General features: G+C 56.6%; 1 protein-coding gene across 1 annotated transcript; it reads left to right on the forward strand.

Annotated features, from left to right (window-relative positions):
• Positions 1 to 725: 725 nt before the first annotated feature.
• ADAM8 (ADAM metallopeptidase domain 8) lies at positions 726 to 17,151 on the forward strand. Its single transcript, XM_030486164.1, has 22 exons — positions 726 to 851; positions 2,063 to 2,172; positions 6,286 to 6,362; positions 6,583 to 6,661; positions 6,756 to 6,832; positions 8,198 to 8,384; positions 9,194 to 9,259; positions 9,358 to 9,426; positions 10,192 to 10,361; positions 10,458 to 10,539; positions 11,273 to 11,421; positions 11,676 to 11,853; positions 13,124 to 13,213; positions 14,092 to 14,287; positions 14,441 to 14,540; positions 14,636 to 14,819; positions 14,907 to 14,984; positions 15,073 to 15,157; positions 15,291 to 15,405; positions 15,490 to 15,668; positions 15,755 to 15,811; positions 16,396 to 17,151. The coding sequence occupies exons 1-22, from the start codon at positions 803 to 805 to the stop codon at positions 16,455 to 16,457; spliced, it is 2,439 nt and encodes an 812-aa protein (XP_030342024.1). The 5' UTR covers positions 726 to 802; the 3' UTR covers positions 16,458 to 17,151.
• The last annotated feature ends 535 nt before the right edge of the window (positions 17,152 to 17,686 follow it).

The following is a 17,686-nucleotide window of genomic DNA, read 5'->3' on the forward strand; positions in this document are numbered from 1 at the left end:
TCACCACTGGTGCTGCACTGTCACCTCCACAGTGCCCTGTGGAACCCAGCAGTGCCCTGGGATGTGCCCTCAAAGCCCATGGACCTCAGACTCTCCCCGAAGCCACAGACAACCCCCTGGATCCTGCCTCCGATGCCACATGCACACCCTCTGACATAGCATCATAGAATCAACAGGGTTGGAAAAGACCTTTAAGATCATCAAGTCCAACCATTCCCCAGCACTGCCAATGCCACCACTAACCCATGTCACTGTGGGCCTCGTCTACGCGGTGTGTGAACACTTGCAGGGACGGTGACTCCAGCACTGCCCTGGGCAGCCTGTTCCAATGCCTGACCACCCTCTGGGGAAGGAATCTCCATCTAAACTTCCCCTGGTGCAGTTTGAGGCCGTTTCCTCTTGTCCTGTCGCTTGTTCCTTGGGAGCAGAGACCAGCCCCCTCCTGGCTCCATCCTCCTCTCAGGTAGTTGCAGAGAGCGATAAGGTCACCCCTGAGCCTTCTCCAGACTAAACCCCTCCAGGTCCCTCAGCCGTTCCTCATCACACTTCTGCTCCAGACATCCCCCAAACCCTTTCTGGTGTCCCACGGACACCCTCCGATGCCCTGTGGACAGCCCACGATGCTCTATGGACCCTCCCCGATACCCCCACAGACACTCCCCCCCGCCTCTCCCGGCCCCGCTCCGCACCGAGCCCCCTGCCGGGGGCGGCCCCGTCCCGCCCCGTCCCGCCCCGTCCCGTCCGTGAGTCACGGCGGGCGGGGGCTGCCGGCGCGGCGGAGCACCGCGGGCACCTCCGAGCCATGGCCCCGGCGCTCGTCCTGCTCCTGCTGCTGCTGCCGCCGGGACATGGTGAGCGTGGGGCGGGCAGGGGACAGCTCGCAGGCAGCCGCTGCTCCGCCGACGGGGCGGGCGTGAAGTTTGGGGGTCGCACGGCAAAAGCCTGGCTCCCCCGAGGTGGAGGAGGGGGGGGATCTGCTGTGGGGCAGGGTTGGAGGTACCGGGAGATTCGGGGGAAGATGCTTTTCCCCGCGAGGATTAAGGGGAATGCCGCGTGGGAAGCGGCGCAGGAAGGGATGCACAAGGAGCTGCGTGTTGCGGTGGCTTTTTGGGGTCGGGTCGCAGCTCGGTAAGGTTTTGGCTGCTTCCATCTGCCGCGCTGAGCCCTGTGGCCACGGCGCGACGAGGCGGCATCGCCTTCCCAAGCCCCCTCGAGGGCGAAGGGTGGAGAAAGGGGCTTTGGGGGCCGGGTCATGCGGAGGGACATGCTTTCGGTGACCCCCCGATGGGGCACCCGCCGTTATGTAAAGGCACCAACCTCAGCGAGGAGGAAATTTGTCACCACCAGCCTGCGGTGCTCGCAGAGGGGGGGAGCCGCTGACTCAGCCGGGGGTCGTGGGCGCGGGCACCGGAGCTCCCGGCCCCGCCGCCCCACCGAAGCCCCGGGGCAGGGGCACGGCTGCGGGGCGATGTCGGGGCTCCCGGGGAGGAAAAGGCGAAGGGTTTATCGCAGAACACGATAAAAGCCGAGGGTGGGAGGAGGGCTGAGTCAGCCCAGACACGAGCCGTTCTCCACAACACCCCCCCTCCCCAGCAGCTGCCAGACGCCAAGTCAGAGACTGTGGCATCGAGATGGGGAACTGAAATACTCCGTCTTTATTTGCACACCGGGCTCTCCGTAGGGTTTTCCAGCTTGGAAGGAACCTGTAAGCCCATGTGTGGTGCTGAGCTGGGATGGGTGCTTGGGCTGGAGCACCCCTGAATGGTGTAAATGCCCCTGGCAGTGTTCAAAGCCAGGCTGGACAGGGCTTTGCTGGCAGGGCAACCTGCTCTAGTGGAAGGTGTCCCTGCCTGTGGCAGGGGGTTGGAACTGGATGAGCTTTAAGGTCCTTTCCAATACAAATCATTCTATGATTCTATGACCCCTGGAGCCCGTCAGGGAGGTACGTTCCCAGCAGCTATTTCAGGACTTGCTATCTTGGCTCTTCCCTGCACCACTTCCATTACCCCCTGGCTGGGTTGTTCCTGGGCATCCCTGCTCAAAGTCCTTTAACTTTTCCCAGGCGGGGCTGCCAGACTGGAAGAGAAGCTCACCCATGTTGAGAAGTACGAGAGGGTGATACCACACAAGGTGCTGGTGCCTCGGGGGAAGAGGGACCTCTCTGCGGCATCGGTGAGTAGCATTGCCTCCCAAAACCTGGCTCAGCACCTTGCAGGGAGCTGGGGGGGAAAGAGGGTATAAGAGACCACATCACTGGGCTTGAAGCTGGACCCCCTTAGCTCTGTGCCAGAGTGGCAGTTTCTTGCATTGCTTCCACCATAGAGGCTGGAGATCTTGAAGCGGTTGATGAGCTCAGCTTTTCTGGGCTGTTTTGGGTCAAACCCAGGCACTGCAGGTGTTAGGGTGGGCTCTCAGAGAAGGGGTCTGCTTTCTCCAGCACTTTCTTCAGAGACATTACCCAGCAGTTCCATCTCTTGTAGCCTTGCAGTGATCTTGTGACATCTGGTCTTTGCTTAAGGAGGGATTTGCAAAGCCTCACTGAGCTGTAAGCACTTTTCTTGCTGTGGTTGCTGAAGTTGAGGCTTTTTTTGTCCTTTGGGGCAGGGAAATAAGAATCAGAAAGTTGCAGAAATCCACATGAAAGCAAGCCACTGTTGTTTTTCTTGGGAAACCTTGTAATTTGGGGGAAGGAGTTGGTGTTTGACTCAGGAGGTTTGAGTGCTTGGGCTTGACATACATAGAACCATGGCCTTGACCTCAAAGATTCTTCCCTCATTGCCAGTTGAGCCAAATACATTTTCTAGGGCCAAAAAGCACCGACTTGAGCACCTGATGAGATCGAGGTGTTGGGGACATTTATTCTCTAGTAAACCCTTCGTACAGCACATTTCATCTGTGATTCAAACCCTTCCTGATAAACTCGCTTCAAAAACACTCCCCAAAAGCATCTGTTTTCTCTGCTCTAGAAACCTAAACTTGTCCACGAGATAAACATTCCCCAGGCTATTTAGAGACACCATCTGTGCTGGGCGCTCTGGGCAGCTCTGCACCAATCCCCACCCCGGAAAGGGGAGCTCACCCATCTTGGGATCCCTCTGCTTTCCACAGCATGGGAGAAGACCTCTGCCTTGAGCTGTGTGTTTTAGGACAGCCATGGGTGGTGTCTGCCTGGCGGCACTGGGATTCAGTCTAGGATTGGGTGGTCCTTGGACCTCCCAAACCTGCTTTGTTGAGGGTATGAGGTCTCCTGCCTTTCAAGCCATTTTCCTCCTCTTGGACAAAAGTTGGATTGGCTTTCCCCATACCTTCTTGGTGGGGAGGAGATTCTCAGCAAGGCTTGACCACCACCAAGCCCCTCTTTGAAGTGACGATAGGTAATTGGATGGGTGTTCCCTGTGCCGGCTCCTCCTGTGGCTTTGTAGTAGCAGTCTCTGACTGACATGAGCCAAGAGCTAGTTAGTTCTTGGGTCAGGACACATGAGGTTGGGTCAGCAGAGGATCTGCCAGGTGAGGTTTGAAGCAAACCAGCTCCCCTCTGGCTTTGCTTAAATCAGAATGTTCAGGCCTGCAGACAGGGTGGAAACCTGGGTCCTGCAGCACAGGATCTCCTTTCCACAGCCCATGATGGCCTTCTTAAGCAGGGCCACGACAGGGCGAGTGGCAAACCTGGGTTCTTCATGCAAAGATATGTGAAAAAAGAGCAAGAAGGTCCTTCAAGAAGATTGATGGTTAAATGCTCTGGATTGCAGAAGTGACATCTCTCTCATCCCCATGCTCCAGCCTTTCAAAGAGCTGTATTGAAACAGGAGGGTGGTTCCCAGCCTGTGCAAGACCCAGCGCTGCAAGCTGCTGGCTTCTCCCTCAGTGCACCTTTGCCTGCACATCCCTGCTGATACCCTGCAGCACATCCAGTTGATGCAAAGGGGCAAGTCCTTTGCCTGGGAGGAGACAGCCATGCTCCTGCCGGCCTACCCTGGGGCTCTGCAGGAAGCAGCAGGACAGCAGTGGGGCCAAATGGAGCAGGAGCAGGGCACAGTGGTGGCCCAGCAACCTGCCTTCCTTTGTGCTGCAGCTCCTATGATGAGACCCCACTTGCAGCACTGTGTGCAGTTCTGCTGTCCTCAACATAAGGAGGACATGGAGCTGTTGGAGCAAGTGCAGAGAAGGCCATGAGGATGCTCAGGGGCTGGAGCACCTCCCATATGAAGACAGGCTGAGAAAGTTGGGGTTGTTCAGCCTGGAGAAGAGAAGCTGTGTGGAGACCTCAGAGCAGCTTCCAATATCTGACGGGGACTACAAGGATGCTGGAGAGGGACTCTTCATCAGGAACTGTAGTGACAGGACAAGGGATGATAGGATTAAACTGGAACAGGGGAAGTTCAGGTTAGATTTAAGGAAGAAGTTCTTCCCTGTGAACCTGGTCTTTTCAGGTTGCCCAAAGAAGTGGTAAATGCTCCATTCCTGGCAGTGTTCAAGGCCAGGTTGGACAGGGCTTGGAGCAACCTGGTCTAGTGGAAGGTCTCCCTGTCCATGGCAGGGGGCTGGAACTGGATGATCTTAAGGTTGTTTCCAACTCAAACCATTCTGTGATTCTATGATTCTATGGCACGGTACAATGAGCCCCATCTCTACTGTCCTAGTGAGACCCATTTCTTCTTCCTACCCAGGAAAGAAACACCCTGTATGGGGTGGGATGGTGCATCCCATCCCAATCCTCTGCAAGCTCTCTGGGTCTGGAAGAAACCCCTCCTTCGTGTGTGCTGGTAGCCACAGCTCTGCTTTGCTTGCTCAGCACGGCCATGGGGTTAGCAGGGCTCACTCAGGGGCAGGGCTGAGCTGTGTTTCAAACCCTTCCTATCTGGAGCCCTTGCAAAGCCTATGTGAATACGGAAGGGGGTGATTCAGAGGAGCTTTATCAGGACTGTGTTATTTTAAACTTGCCCTGCGGTTGCCTCCAACAGGCAGCCCCTGAAACCACCACCCCCTTCCAAAGGCTTTCCTGCCATTCCCTAAGCCCTCTCCTGGCTCCAGCTCTGCCAGCAATAACAAAGCATCGCTTTGCGGGCAGACAGGAGACACTGTTCATAAGAGAAGAATTTGCCCAGGACCCATGAGTGTGGCAAGCTTGTTGCAACCCACTTGGAATGCACAGAAGATGCTTTGTGGCCAGCAGCCCATTGCTTTGGATTGGGAACGCAACTCAGATAGAACTGAAGGTGACTGAGTGATGGGCAAACCCCATCTGGCCCCGCTGATGCTGAGTCAGCAGGACTTCCTGCTCAGCCCCCAGCTCCTGCCAGGCTGTAGATCATCCCTCCGGGAATGCTGACCCATTATATGACAGCAGGTGCTGTCATCCTCCCCGGGGAGAGGCTGCACACCTCATCCAGGAGAATGCTGGCCCTTGGGAGGTGTTTGCTTTGCCTTTTGCTCAGCTCTCTACCCTGGGATCCTGCAAGAGCTCAGGATATGCTATCAGGAGAGGTCTCTGTGCTGTGGTGGTCCCTGGCGCTAAGGGTACAGCCTGATATGGGGCATTATGTGAGGGATCATCATCTCTCCAAGTGGTTCTGGTGGGACGGGACCTCTGGAGGTCAGTGACCTAACCTCTGCAGGTAGAGATCACAAAACATCCCAGAGGGAAATGTTTCTTATGGAGGGATATCTCCATCCTGAGGGTTCAGAGCTTGGCTGGGCTGACCCATGGCCACCCTGACCTGGAGGTTGGACTTGAGATGCCTCGAGGTCCCTTCCACCACCTTGAGGGATCTGGTACATAGTGACACTAAAATCTACTCTCAGTAGAGATGAAGAGCAAGAGAAGGTTATTCCCTAGCTGTGATGTTACTCGTTAGATCAGTCAGAGGTAAGGAATGAGAGCTGCTGGGCAGTGGGATCTTTGTGATTCAGCCCATGAGTAATGCTGATCTCAGTCCCCAGCAAAGGACCTCTGTGACTGATGAGTAAGAAAACTTAGTTTCATGCAGCCACATGTTGGAGACAGGAAACCACACTTTGCTGACTCTGTTTCACTGCTGGTGACCTGTTCTTTATCTCAGGATGTGCCAGGGATTTGTGGTATTGTCCACATGCAATTCTTCCCTTCTAATATCCCATGTCTTTGCTGCATGCCTCCAGGATGAGAAGCTAGCTTCCCATCCCACTGCTGCCTTCCAGTGGGGTGCATGTAGACCCCATTCCCTTTCTGGGCAGGATGGGGGCTCTCTTCTGTAGCTCTTGCTCCTGGTGACAGTGGGTATCTGATGTCCTCTATCTTTCATGCAGAGCATCTACCCTGACCGTGTCCTCTACAGCATCCATGCTGAAGGCAGGGACTACCTCCTCAGGCTGGAGAAGAACAAGTGAGTGCGGGTGGACCAGGGAGAGGCTCGCTGTGAACATCAGTTCTCCACGACCTAGTGTCGCTGCACCAGCGATCTCAGCCCTCAGCCTTTGGTTTTCTCCCCCTTGCCAAACCCCCATGGGAGAGGCCATGGGCCCGCCATCCTCAACCTCATCCCCAAAGCTTTGCTTTCCATCCTCTCCCGGAGTCACTGCTGATGCCCCCTCCCCACCCTGCAGGGAGCTGTTGGGGCAGCACTACACTGAGACGCACTACTTGGCCGATGGCACAGAGGTCACGGAGAAGCCGGATGTTCAGGTATGGGGCTGGCTCCAAGGACAGCAGTTTTCCTACTCCTGTGAGATCCTGCCATGCAGAGCCCCACCACACCTCTTCTCTCTGCTGTCGGCAGGACCACTGCTTTTATCAGGGCCATGTGCAAGGACACGCCAACTCAGCGGCGAGCATCAGCACCTGCGGTGGGCTCAGGTAGGATCTCCATATCCCTCCTCTATTCCCAGGGCAGACCAGAGCAAACTCACCCCGAATGCTGCAGCCAGTAGCACAAAGGTGTGCTCATGGTGAGCTGCCTTGCAGGCAGCTGGCATCTCCTCCGAGCCATGCTGAGCTCCTAGAGTCATAGAATCACGGAATGGTTTGTGTTGGAAGGGACCTTAAAGCTCACCCAGTCCCAACGCCCTGCCACGGGCAGGGACACCTTCCACTAGAGCAGGTTGCTCCAAGGCCCTGTGTCCAACCTGGCCTTGAACACTGCCAGGGATGGGGCAGCCACAGCTTCTCTGGGAAAAGTCTGTGCCAGCGCCTCAGCACCCTCACAGGGAAGAGCTTCTGCCTCAGAGCTCATCTCAATCTATCTCCCCTCTGGCAGGTTCAAGCCATTCCCCTTGGCCTGTCCCTACAAGCCCTTGTCCAAAGCCCCTCTCCAGGTTTCCTGTAGCCCCTTTAGACACTGGAGCTGCTCTAAGGTGTCCCCTTCAGGAGCCTTCTCTTCTCCAGGCTGCCCCAGCCCAGCTCTCTCAGCCTGGCTCCAGAGCAGAGCTGCTCCAGCCCTCGCAGCATCTCCATGGCCTCCTCTGGACTCGCTCCAACTGCTTCACATCCTCCTTATGTTGATGTTAAGATGTGCAAGGGCAGGGCAGGAGACAAGGATGATGCAGACAGGGCACATGAGACACCTTACAGAAGGCATTTTGAAATCCAGAGCTGCTTAGCAGAAATGCTGTGTTAAACCCGGTCTGCTAGTGCTGAGCAGGTCTCCTTTGTGCACCCTGGGACATCTCTGCTGCTCAAAGCACATGATGCTCCCTTGCTACCAGCCACAGATGCTGTGCCATGGTTTGCTCCCTTCCAGCCCAGCAGCCAGTTTCCAGCCTCCCTAAAAGTCCTTTTGTTCCAATGATGCTTCTGCAGCCTCCAAAAGCAAATGCTGTGGGCACATTTCCTATTGCTCACCATCTCCTGCTATGCACCAGGTCAGCTCCATCCTTGAATGTGCTCTTGGGCCAGGTGAGGTTGCAGGGAAGAGCCATCCAGTCCCTTGTGCTGTTGTGAGCTCTTGTACTTCTGTGGGTCCTCATGCACTGCCCAGGGGCTGCTGGGGACTTTGCATTGAGTGTGGCTTCATGCACATGGCCAGAAGAACCTGTCACATCCCACCAGTGACCTGCAGCTCATCCAATCTGCCTGTGGGAGCCTACAGAGGGGCAAGGTGGTTTCCTACCTGGGATTTCCAGCTATATTTTGTATCACAGCCACTTATGAGCATGCATATAGGGTCTGTCCATGCTGTGCTGGGTATCTCCCTAACCTGACAACCACCTTCTCTCTTGGCAGTGGGTTTTTCCAGGTGAATGGGACCACATTCCTGCTGGAGCCCCTGGAGGCGGATGCTGCTGGCCTGCATGCAGTATACAGAGCAGCTCACTTGCGGGGGAAGCGTGGCACATGCCGGGAGACTGGTGCCACCCTGGAATATGACCATGAGCCAAAAATCCCTGCAGCCATGAAGCTCCACCGCTGGGTTAAGGATTGCATTGCTTCTCCTTCCTGTAGCTGAGTTTACAAGAGCCTGGGTCCTGTGGAGTCCAGGGGAGGAGTGGGGTCATCCCACATCTTCTGGAGATGCTCCTCTCCCGTGCATTCTTGGTTGGGTATCTAAACACAGGTTGCTCCCAGTGGCCTAGCTTCTGGTGGGTACAAGTCCTCAGATACTGTACCATTAGCAGGAGCATCCTCTTACCCCATGAGCTCCATGATGCCTGCAGAGCCTATCATCTTGTGCTTTACCCCAGTAGCAGGCTTGGGTTTCTTCTTGCATCATAGAATCATAGAATGGTTTGTGTTGGAAGGGACCTTAAAGCTCATCCAGTTCCAACCCCCTGCCACGGGCAGGGACACCTTCCACTAGAGCAGGTTGCTCCAAGCCCCTGTGTCCAACCTGGCCTTGAACACTGCCAGGGATGGGGCAGCCACAGCTTCTCTGGGAAAAGTCTGTGCCAGCGCCTCAGCACCCTCACAGGGAAGAACTTCCTTATATCCAACCTGAACTTCCTCTGTTTCAGTTTAAACCCATCACCCCTTGTCCTATCACTGCAGTCCCTGATGAATAGTCCCTCTCCAGCATCTTCGTAGGCCCCCTTCAGACACTGGAATGTACGTTGGAAGACATCTGAAACACCCAGCAAAGTAACATCAGAAAGCAGAGCTAGAAGACCCACTAGCCTTGAATAACAGTGGAAGATACCCCAGGATACAACACATCCCACAGAAGGGCTTAGCAAGCTGCAGAGCTGAGTCCCTGTTTGCACTCACTTTCCTCTTCCCTTCCAGAAATCGATTCCATTACACAAAGGCCCCCGATACGTGGAGCTGGTCCTGGTTGTGGACAACGAGGAGGTAAGTGAGGTCAGGGGCAAGCTGGTGCCTGCATTTTTGCTCTCATCCACTGTAACGAGGAGGTCAAAGCCAGCCTGGAAATCTCTCTGTGTCCATAGTTCAGGAAACACAAGGACTTGCGCACGGTTCAGAACCGCATGAAGGAAATCGTGAACCATGTTGACAAGGTGAGCCCAGGGGTCTGAATCTGCCCTTCCAGCTCCTGCAGTGCCAGCACAGGCATGAACAGGATGGAGGAGAGATTGGCATGGGTAATGGAGCTGGAGCCCATCTCAAATCCCTTGGCCAACAGGGTGTGCAAAGTGGACGTGACGAGTAGGTTAACCCTGGACCTTGGGAGCATGGGACTACTGCCTCCTGGCTCTCATAAGGGAAGGGAGGAGAAATGTCTTCTTGTAACCCCCGGGAGCACTGGCCACTCTCAAGCTGGAGCGGGTGTTAACAAGGGGAGGGTGGTGGATGCGGTGCAACAAGGTGGGGTTTCTGCTTGCCTTGCTTCAGTCTCTTTGGTCAGCAGCATGGGAGCAGCATCCCAGCCTTCACTGGCCAAGAGGGAGCCCATAGTTCCTAAGTAAACCCTGCCTACATAGTCACCCCATCTTTGTTATTTACTGAGAGGGTGACAGAGCTGGTATTGCACAGTGAGGTGGGGTCATAGAATCATAGAATAGTTAGGGTTGGAAAGGACCTTAAGATCATCTAGTTCTAACCCCCCTGCCATGGGCAGGGACACCTCACACTAGACCATGCCACCCAAGCCTCCATCCAACCTGGCCTTGAGCACTGCCAGGGATGGAGCATTCACAACTTCCTTGGGCAACCCATTCCTGGGGTCCTGGGCTTGTTTGTGGTTCCCCAAAGGGAGGTGGGACCTTCCCTCTGCTTGTGCAGCTCAAATCCAAGCGCTGCCTCTGGACTGTCTCCTGCTCCAGCTTTATCAGCCTCTTCGCCTGCGGGTTGCCTTGATCGGCCTGGAGGTGTGGAGCTACAAGGACAAGATTGTGGTCAGCCCCAACCCAGAGGTGACGCTGGACAACTTCCTCCACTGGCGGGAGGCAGAGCTGCTGCGGAGGAAGCCTCATGACAATGCCCAGCTCATCACGTAAGGACGGAGTGTGGGGCACCACTGCGCTGTTCCTGCAGCCCTGCTGCCACTCAGGCCACACGGTGGCCTTGGTGGCATCTCAATCCCACACAGGGGCATAGACTTCCATGGCACGACTGTAGGGCTCGCCAAGAAGCTGGTGATGTGCACCAGGGACTCGGGTGGTGTCAACCAGGTGGGTCCCACTGCCCGGGCATGGCCGGGGTGGGCAGCATGGTCCCACCATCTGCCTTCCCTGCACTGTATTTCCCAGAGGGGGGTCTCTCCTGTATTGCTCTCCAGCTTTCGTCCTCCATAGCCTCCACAGGGGTATGGTCCCTGGCATCTCTGACCCCACCAAAGTGTCAGGCTATCTGTGGAAAGCCAGCAGGGTGCCTGTGGAGGGCTCTGATGTAGCTGAGCCCTGAAGAGCCTCCCCAAGCAGCTCTGTGGACACAGGACTTCTCCCACTGCCTGTCAGGTGGCTGGGACTTGGTTCACAATTTCTCCTCAGCCATCCTGGTTGTGCTGCTCATCCCTCCCCAGGGAGGGCATCCTTTGTGGTTGCCATGGGACCTGTGGCTGACCAGAACCACCACAAAGCATCGTTTCAGGGTAGATGTTATATCTAAGCTCACTTACATCCCAGTCTGGATGTCTTCAGGGGCCATGGGAAGAAGTCCAGCTTTCGTCTTCCTTTACCTCTCCATGGCACCAATGAGGGAACAAATCATAGAATCACAGAATCAACCAGGTTGGAAAAGACCTTTAAAATCAAGTCCAACCATTAGCCCAGGACTGCCAAGGCCACCACTAATGTATGTCACCAAGGGCCTCGTCACAGGCACTGAGCAGTTGGAGAGCACCAGTGGGCCCCATGGAGGTGCTTTGGAGGACATTTAAACCACACTGCACTTCTTGTCCCACAGGACCATAGCACAAATCCCATTGGTGCCGCATCCACCATGGCTCACGAGATGGGGCACAACCTGGGGATGTCTCACGATGAAGACGTGGCCGGCTGCCGCTGTCCTGTCCCCAAAGCTGATGGAGGATGTGTCATGGCAGCGAGTGTTGGGTGAGTGAAGGAGAAAGGGGAATATCCCTGGGCAGCAAATACTTTGAGGTGTCCTCCAGTGCTGTCCTGATGGGGTGAAGCCTGTGAGATGGTCAGGTCTGCGTGGACACTCCACTCGAAGCTGCACTTCAAAGGTCTGTTGGTGCCTTTGAGTCTGTTTGGTGGCCCTCCAGCTTCTCCCTGGGCTGGTGGGTGCGAGGACCCTTTGGGCTCTCACCTCTGCTCATGGCTGCCTTCTTCTTGTGCCCCTTCAGCTTGGTTTACCCGAAGCTGTTCAGCCGCTGCAGCGAGCAGGACATGTGGCAGTTCCTTGGGGACCCCAGGACCAGTTGTCTGCTGAACGTCCCCAGGGCAGATGAGCTGTACGGGGGGCCCGTGTGCGGGAACCAGTTTGTGGAGCGGGGAGAGCAATGTGACTGTGGCGTGCCAGAGGTAGGGATGTGCTCTGAGAGCCCGGGAAGGAGAGGGGGTAGCGGGGACCTGAGAGGTGTCATTCAGACTTGGAAAAGGTTGTGCAAGTCTCTTCCTTGGGCATCATGCTTTGCAAGGCTCATCTTCATAGAATCACAGCATCCCAGACTGGTTTGTGTTGGAATGGACCTTAAAGCTCATCCAGTCACAACCCCCTGCCACGGGCAGGGACACCTTCCACTAGAGCAGGTTGCTCCAAGCCCCTGTGTCCAACCTGGCCTTGAACACTGCCAGGGATGGGGCAGCCACAGCTTCTCTGGGAAAAGTCTGTGCCAGCGCCTCAGCACCCTCACAGGGAAGAGCTTCTGCCTCAGAGCTCATCTCAATCTCCCCTCTGGCAGGTTAAAGCCATTCCCCCTTGTCCTGTCCCTACAGGCCCTTGTCCAAAGCCCCTCTCCAGGTTTCCTGTAGCCCCTTTAGGCACTGGGAGCTGCTCTAAGGTCTCCCCTTAAGGAGCCTTTTCTTCCCCAGGCTGAACCAGCCCAGCTCTCTCAGCCTGTGCAAAGAGAAGGTTCACTCTCTTAGCAGCTTTCTGTCCTGGCACCTTTGGCATGGAAGCAGTGGCTGGACGTTTCCAGTTTGGGAGCTGGGCTATGCTATGCATAGAATCTTCCTCATGTTCTTGATCCTGCTTCAAAAAATACCCTTGTGCAGGACATTTAACTTGGGTGTGTGCCCCACTTCATGTAGCTGGCTGTGATTTTAGGAAAGATGGACATCATGCTCCAACATATCCTCCAAAGAGATGATCCAAAGGGTGGGTCATCATGGCATGTTGTCCTTTGAAGAGCTGTGCTCACCTTTTCCTCATTCATAGCATCCCATCAGTGCATCAGAAGGTGGGGACATCTCAGACAAATGGCCAGGCAACGCCTCTGGGATAAATCCCCAGGTCACAGCCCTGCTCTGGGACCTGAAGGGATGCTCTCCAAGGAGCACAGAGATCCTCAAGTTTTCTCCTTCCCAGAGGTGTGCAGTGAGGCTACCAGAGAGCAGGGTCCATCTTCTGAAAAGCCTCTTTTGGTGCTTTAGTTTGGTCTCCTAAGGGGGTAAAGGAGGGGCAGGAACAGTTCCCACCTGGGATGGAGCTGTGGGTTTGCCCCATGGCTCAGCCTGTGGCAGGCACACTGCAGTGGTACCTGCTGATGGGGAACTGGGGTCCCCTCAGAAGGGCAGGAAAGGTTCTTCAAGAGGGGTCTTGGGAGGATTCCAGTTGCTCCCTTTGTTGCAGGAGTGCTCCGACCACTGCTGCAACGCCACCACTTGCCAGCTGAGAGAGGGAGCCGAGTGCGCCCGGGGGGAATGCTGCCAGGACTGCAAGGTACTTGCCAGTGGAGTCTGGCTCTAGCTCCTGCAGAGCTTCCAGTGGAAGCAAGGTGCATCCATACCCTGGGGACCTCTGTAGCAGCCTCTTTTGCCCAGAGCCAAATGGAGTGATTCCAAAAGGAGTGATTCCTCCTGCAATGCTTTGGGGGAGGAATCACTCCTTCTATTCAGTGCTCTCACTACATGAACAGGCAGCATCTCTGGTGGGAAGGGGTTGGGGAAGTGAAGCAGCCTCTGCTTCTGGCATACCGGAATGCCCAGGTCCACCAGCTCTGTTAGGTTAGGTGCAGGATGGAAGGTGTTGAAGAACTGGGCAACGTTCAGAACAGATCAGCACGGCCCATTCCTGATGCAGGAAACCTCTTCTGCTCCATTCATCTGAAAGAAAGTTGAGTTACATACATTGGAAATGCACATACATGTGCATTTCCTGCACACAGGCGTAAGAAATGCCTTAACGTGAAGAGACAGGGCTGGAATGATAGAATTAGACTGATTTAGGTTGGAAGGGACCTTAAAGCTCATCCACCTCCAACCCCCTGCCACGGGCAGGGACACCTTCCACTAGAGCAGGTTGCTCCAAGCCCCTGTGTCCAACCTGGCCTTGAACACTGCCAGGGATGGGGCAGCCACAGCTTCTCTGGGCACCTGTGCCAGAGCCTCACCACCCTCACAAGAGGACCCTTGGGCAAGTCCAGACTAAAAGCAAAGCACAAGGTGCTGCCTGCAGGGAGAGATTTAACTATGGGAAGATGCCACAGTCCAATGCCTGGTGGTGTCTGGATCTTTGAGGTGCTGCCTGGATGTGGTGCCTGTGTGCCTGTGGGGTTATGAGAGCACTGGAGCAGCACTGACACCCCCTTTCCTGTGCAGGTGAAGGCTGCTGGTGTGCTCTGCCGGGCCAGCAAGAACGACTGCGACCTGCCCGAGCACTGCACCGGGCTCAGCGCTGAGTGCCCAGAGGACGTGTTCCAGGAGAATGGCATCTCCTGCCACAATGGCAACGGCTATTGCTACAATGGGGCCTGTCCCTCGCATGGCGAGCAGTGCCGCGCTCTCTGGGGTGCAGGTAGCAGCTCCCCACCATCCTCACCCCATCACCGGGTGATGTGCTGGAGCCATGGCTCACGCGGCCATCGCATGGTCCCCTCCTGTACCCCAGTGCTGTGGTTGCTGATGCTAAAGCATGGCACTGCTGTGATCCTTTCCATGTGTCCCACAGAGGCCCAAGTGGCTCCTGATGTCTGCTTTAAGCACAACAGCGAGCAGCACCTTCACCTCCACTGCCTCACCGAGCATGGGAAGCGGCCCTGCAGCCCCAAGTAAGGATCTGGGGGGGTGGTTGTGGTGCCCGTGTTGGCTCTGCGGGGTTGATCAAACCCCACTGCTGCTGCTGCCCATGACTGCTCTCCCGCAGGGACGTGAAGTGTGGCACACTGCTGTGCCTGAGCGACAACACCAGCCCTGTCCTTGGCGGTGGCTCCTACTCCCTCTTCTTTGGCCGCTTCAAGTGCAAGGCGGTCATCGCCAGCAACGACGCCAATGAGGTGGTGGCCAAGCTCAGGCTGGTGCCCACTGGTGCCAAGTGTGGAGAGGAGATGGTGAGCGGCCATGCTGGGGTGTCTGGGGGCTTATGACCACCCTGTGGGGACCCAGGGCAGCCTTATAGCCCCCCTGTCTACCCACAGGTTTGCTATGGTGGGCGCTGCCAGAATCTCCTGGTCTATGGCAACAAGAACTGCTCGGCCAAGTGCAACAACCATGGGGTACGCTGTGGGATCATGGTCTTTCAGAGCACTGATCCTGGCTCCTGTAGCATATCCACTGCCCTGACGCTTTCCTCCTTCCTCTCAGGTGTGCAACCACAAGCGGGAGTGCCACTGTGAGCCAGGCTGGGCAGCACCCTACTGCGAGCACCAGATTTCGGGGATGGTGGCGGGTATGGAACCCCCTTTGCATGGCCAGCATCAGCTCCCCCAGCCATGGGGAGGGGTTGGCACCCTGCTGTGGTGCCAGCAGGTGCTGCTCCGTCCCTAGGGGTGCCTGTGCCAACAATGGCTGTGTCTCCACAGGGAGCAGCAGCGTGGTGGTGGTGGCTGTGCTGGCTGTGCTGGCACTCTGCGGCATCCTGCTGTGTGGTGGCATCGTGCTCCTCAGAGGCAGGGGGACAACGCACTTGCAGAAAGGGTACTTCCTCTCCCGTCTGCCCCACAGCGGGGCTGAGCTCAGGAGGTGCCTGAAGCAGCACCACATTGTCTCTGTGCCCCACAGGAGGACCTCCAGCAGCCCCACCGCAGGCCTGGCCAACCCGCTGTTCCAGGAGGGCGGCCACACACGGCCCCCCCCGGAGGCCACTCTCCCACCGCGACATCGGCCCCCCCAGCCTGCTCAGCAGCACGGTGGCCCCGCGGGGGACCCGGGCTCTTGCACCCTGCCGCCCGGCCCCAGAGGTGAGGGACCGGGGTGGAGCATGGGGCAGCCTTGGGGGTGCTGGTGGGAGGGCAGGTTCTCACCCTGCTTTCTGCTGCCCCTGCAGCCACCGGCTCCAGTCCTGCAGGTGACATCTCCATCCTCTCCAGGACAGCCCCTGCAGGTAAACACCTTGTGGTGGGGTGGCCTACCCTGGCCTGACAGCCCCAGATGTGTGGGGCTGTCCAGATGCCCCACATTTGTGGAGTGGACCAGGTGGCTGATGAGTGGGGGGGGGTGGGGGGCATTCTCTGCCCCCTATTCCCCTCTGGATCCCTCCTTGGTGCCCAGGCAAGGGACTTCATGTTCAGCCTGGAGAAGAGAAGGCTCCTGAAGGAGAGACCTTAGGGCAGCTTCAGTGCCTAAAGGGGCTACAAGAAACCTGGAGAGGGGTTTTGGACAAGGGCCTGTAGGGACAGGACAAGGGGAATGGCTTTAACCTGCCAGAGGGGAGACTGAGATGAGCTCTGAGGCAGAAGTTCTTCCCTGTGAGGGTGCTGAGGCGCTGGCACAGACTTTTCCCAGAGAAGCTGTGGCTGCCCCATCCCTGGCAGTGTTCAAGGCCAGGTTGGACACAGGGGCTTGGAGCAACCTGCTCTAGTGGAAGGTGTCCCCACCCATGGCAGGGGGTTGGAAATGGACAATCCTAAGGTGCCTTCCAACACAAATCAGTCTGTGATTCTATCCTTGGGTCTCTCCTCTTGACAGGCGAAGCCAAAGCCACCCCGCAAGCCTCTCCCAGCACTGAAGAGCAAGGCACCATGCTGTAGCGAGAGGCCACCAGGAGCAGCCGTATCACCATCCCCTGCCTTGGTCTTTCAGCGGGGCACCCCCCCGAAGGTGGCCCTGAAGCCCCCTGTGGCCAGGAGGTGACCAAGGATGCTCCACCTGCTACCACAGCCATGTCGCCGAGTGGCACAGCAGGGAGCTGCCGTCTCGCTTCCACCCTTACTTGAATCCCTCTCCAAACCCTCCCCAGGAGGGCACCAGTGTTTACAGATACTCGAGTTGTGCCTTAACAGACGTCATAGCCCCATGGCTGGCCCAGGGAGAGCCATCAGCTGGGGCTTCCCGAGGACACCAGGAGCAGGGACAATGCCAGCACTGGTTCCGAGGCTCTCCTGCACCCTGGGAGCTGCTGCCTTCTCTCCCGACATCCTGAATGTGTCCTGCTCCTCCTGTCCCTTCCCACTGCACCATGGCCACTAAGCCCCATGGCCACTGCCCCAGCTGGGGACAGTCACACTGGGGGTTGTGGCAGGTCCAAGCCAAGCTGGGGCTTCCCCACAGGGCTTTTATCTCTGCACTTACCCCTTGAGTTACTGTTCCAAAAGGGAATTTCTTGGGAGCCTTTTTACTGCAGCCGTTAACTTATGACCCTGATGTGACCATTTTGTTGTGAAACCTCCCTGTTTTTTACATTTCAGTTTAAAGGCTTTTGTACCAATAAAGACTGAAGTATCATGGGATGTCTCTCAGCAGGAGGGTGGCAGCTGGGGCTCATGGGGGAGAAGGGATTGAACTGAGCTCCCAAATCGTGTGCCAGAGCCATGGAGGCTCATCTGCCAAACCAGGCCCTGGCCTTGTTCTGTGAACAAAGGCTTGGCCACCACGACTGCAGTTCATCTCCCACCATCCTATTCCAAGACAAGCACCCATACTTGCAGCAACATTAGTGCTTAGGGACCAGCCCACCATCCCCAAGGACATCACAGCACCCAGCAGCCGGGAAACACTCCCCACAGGCCATACACAAGCAACGGAGCAGCTCTGGGGCCAAGTGCCAGCAGGCTCAGCTCCCAGCACAAGCTTCAGAGGACAAAGCCCTGTTTTGTTTCTGCTATTATGTGCTGCCCCAGCTACTCAGCACCATCTTGGGGCTTGCTTTGTGGCTTGCAGGGCTCCCGGCATGCAGTCCCTGCACTATTACTGCAGGGACAGAGGCATGGATGTCCCCCCTCCACATGCTTACAGAGAAACCAGACCTAGGACGCACAAA

The sequence above is a fragment of the Strigops habroptila genome, chromosome 5, assembly GCF_004027225.2.
Source record: "Strigops habroptila isolate Jane chromosome 5, bStrHab1.2.pri, whole genome shotgun sequence".
In the NCBI taxonomy this organism is placed as follows: domain Eukaryota; kingdom Metazoa; phylum Chordata; class Aves; order Psittaciformes; family Psittacidae; genus Strigops; species Strigops habroptila.

Bases quoted from the DNA above. Each gene is read 5' to 3' on its own strand.
- ADAM8 (XM_030486164.1), top strand. From the start codon at position 803: ATGGCCCCGGCGCTCGTCCTGCTCCTGCTGCTGCTGCCGCCGGGACAT. The intron at 2,173-6,285 runs GTGAGTAGCATT...TCTTTCATGCAG, and splicing joins GGGACCTCTCTGCGGCATCG to AGCATCTACCCTGACCGTGT. The intron at 9,427-10,191 runs GTGAGCCCAGGG...CTCCTGCTCCAG, and splicing joins TCGTGAACCATGTTGACAAG to CTTTATCAGCCTCTTCGCCT.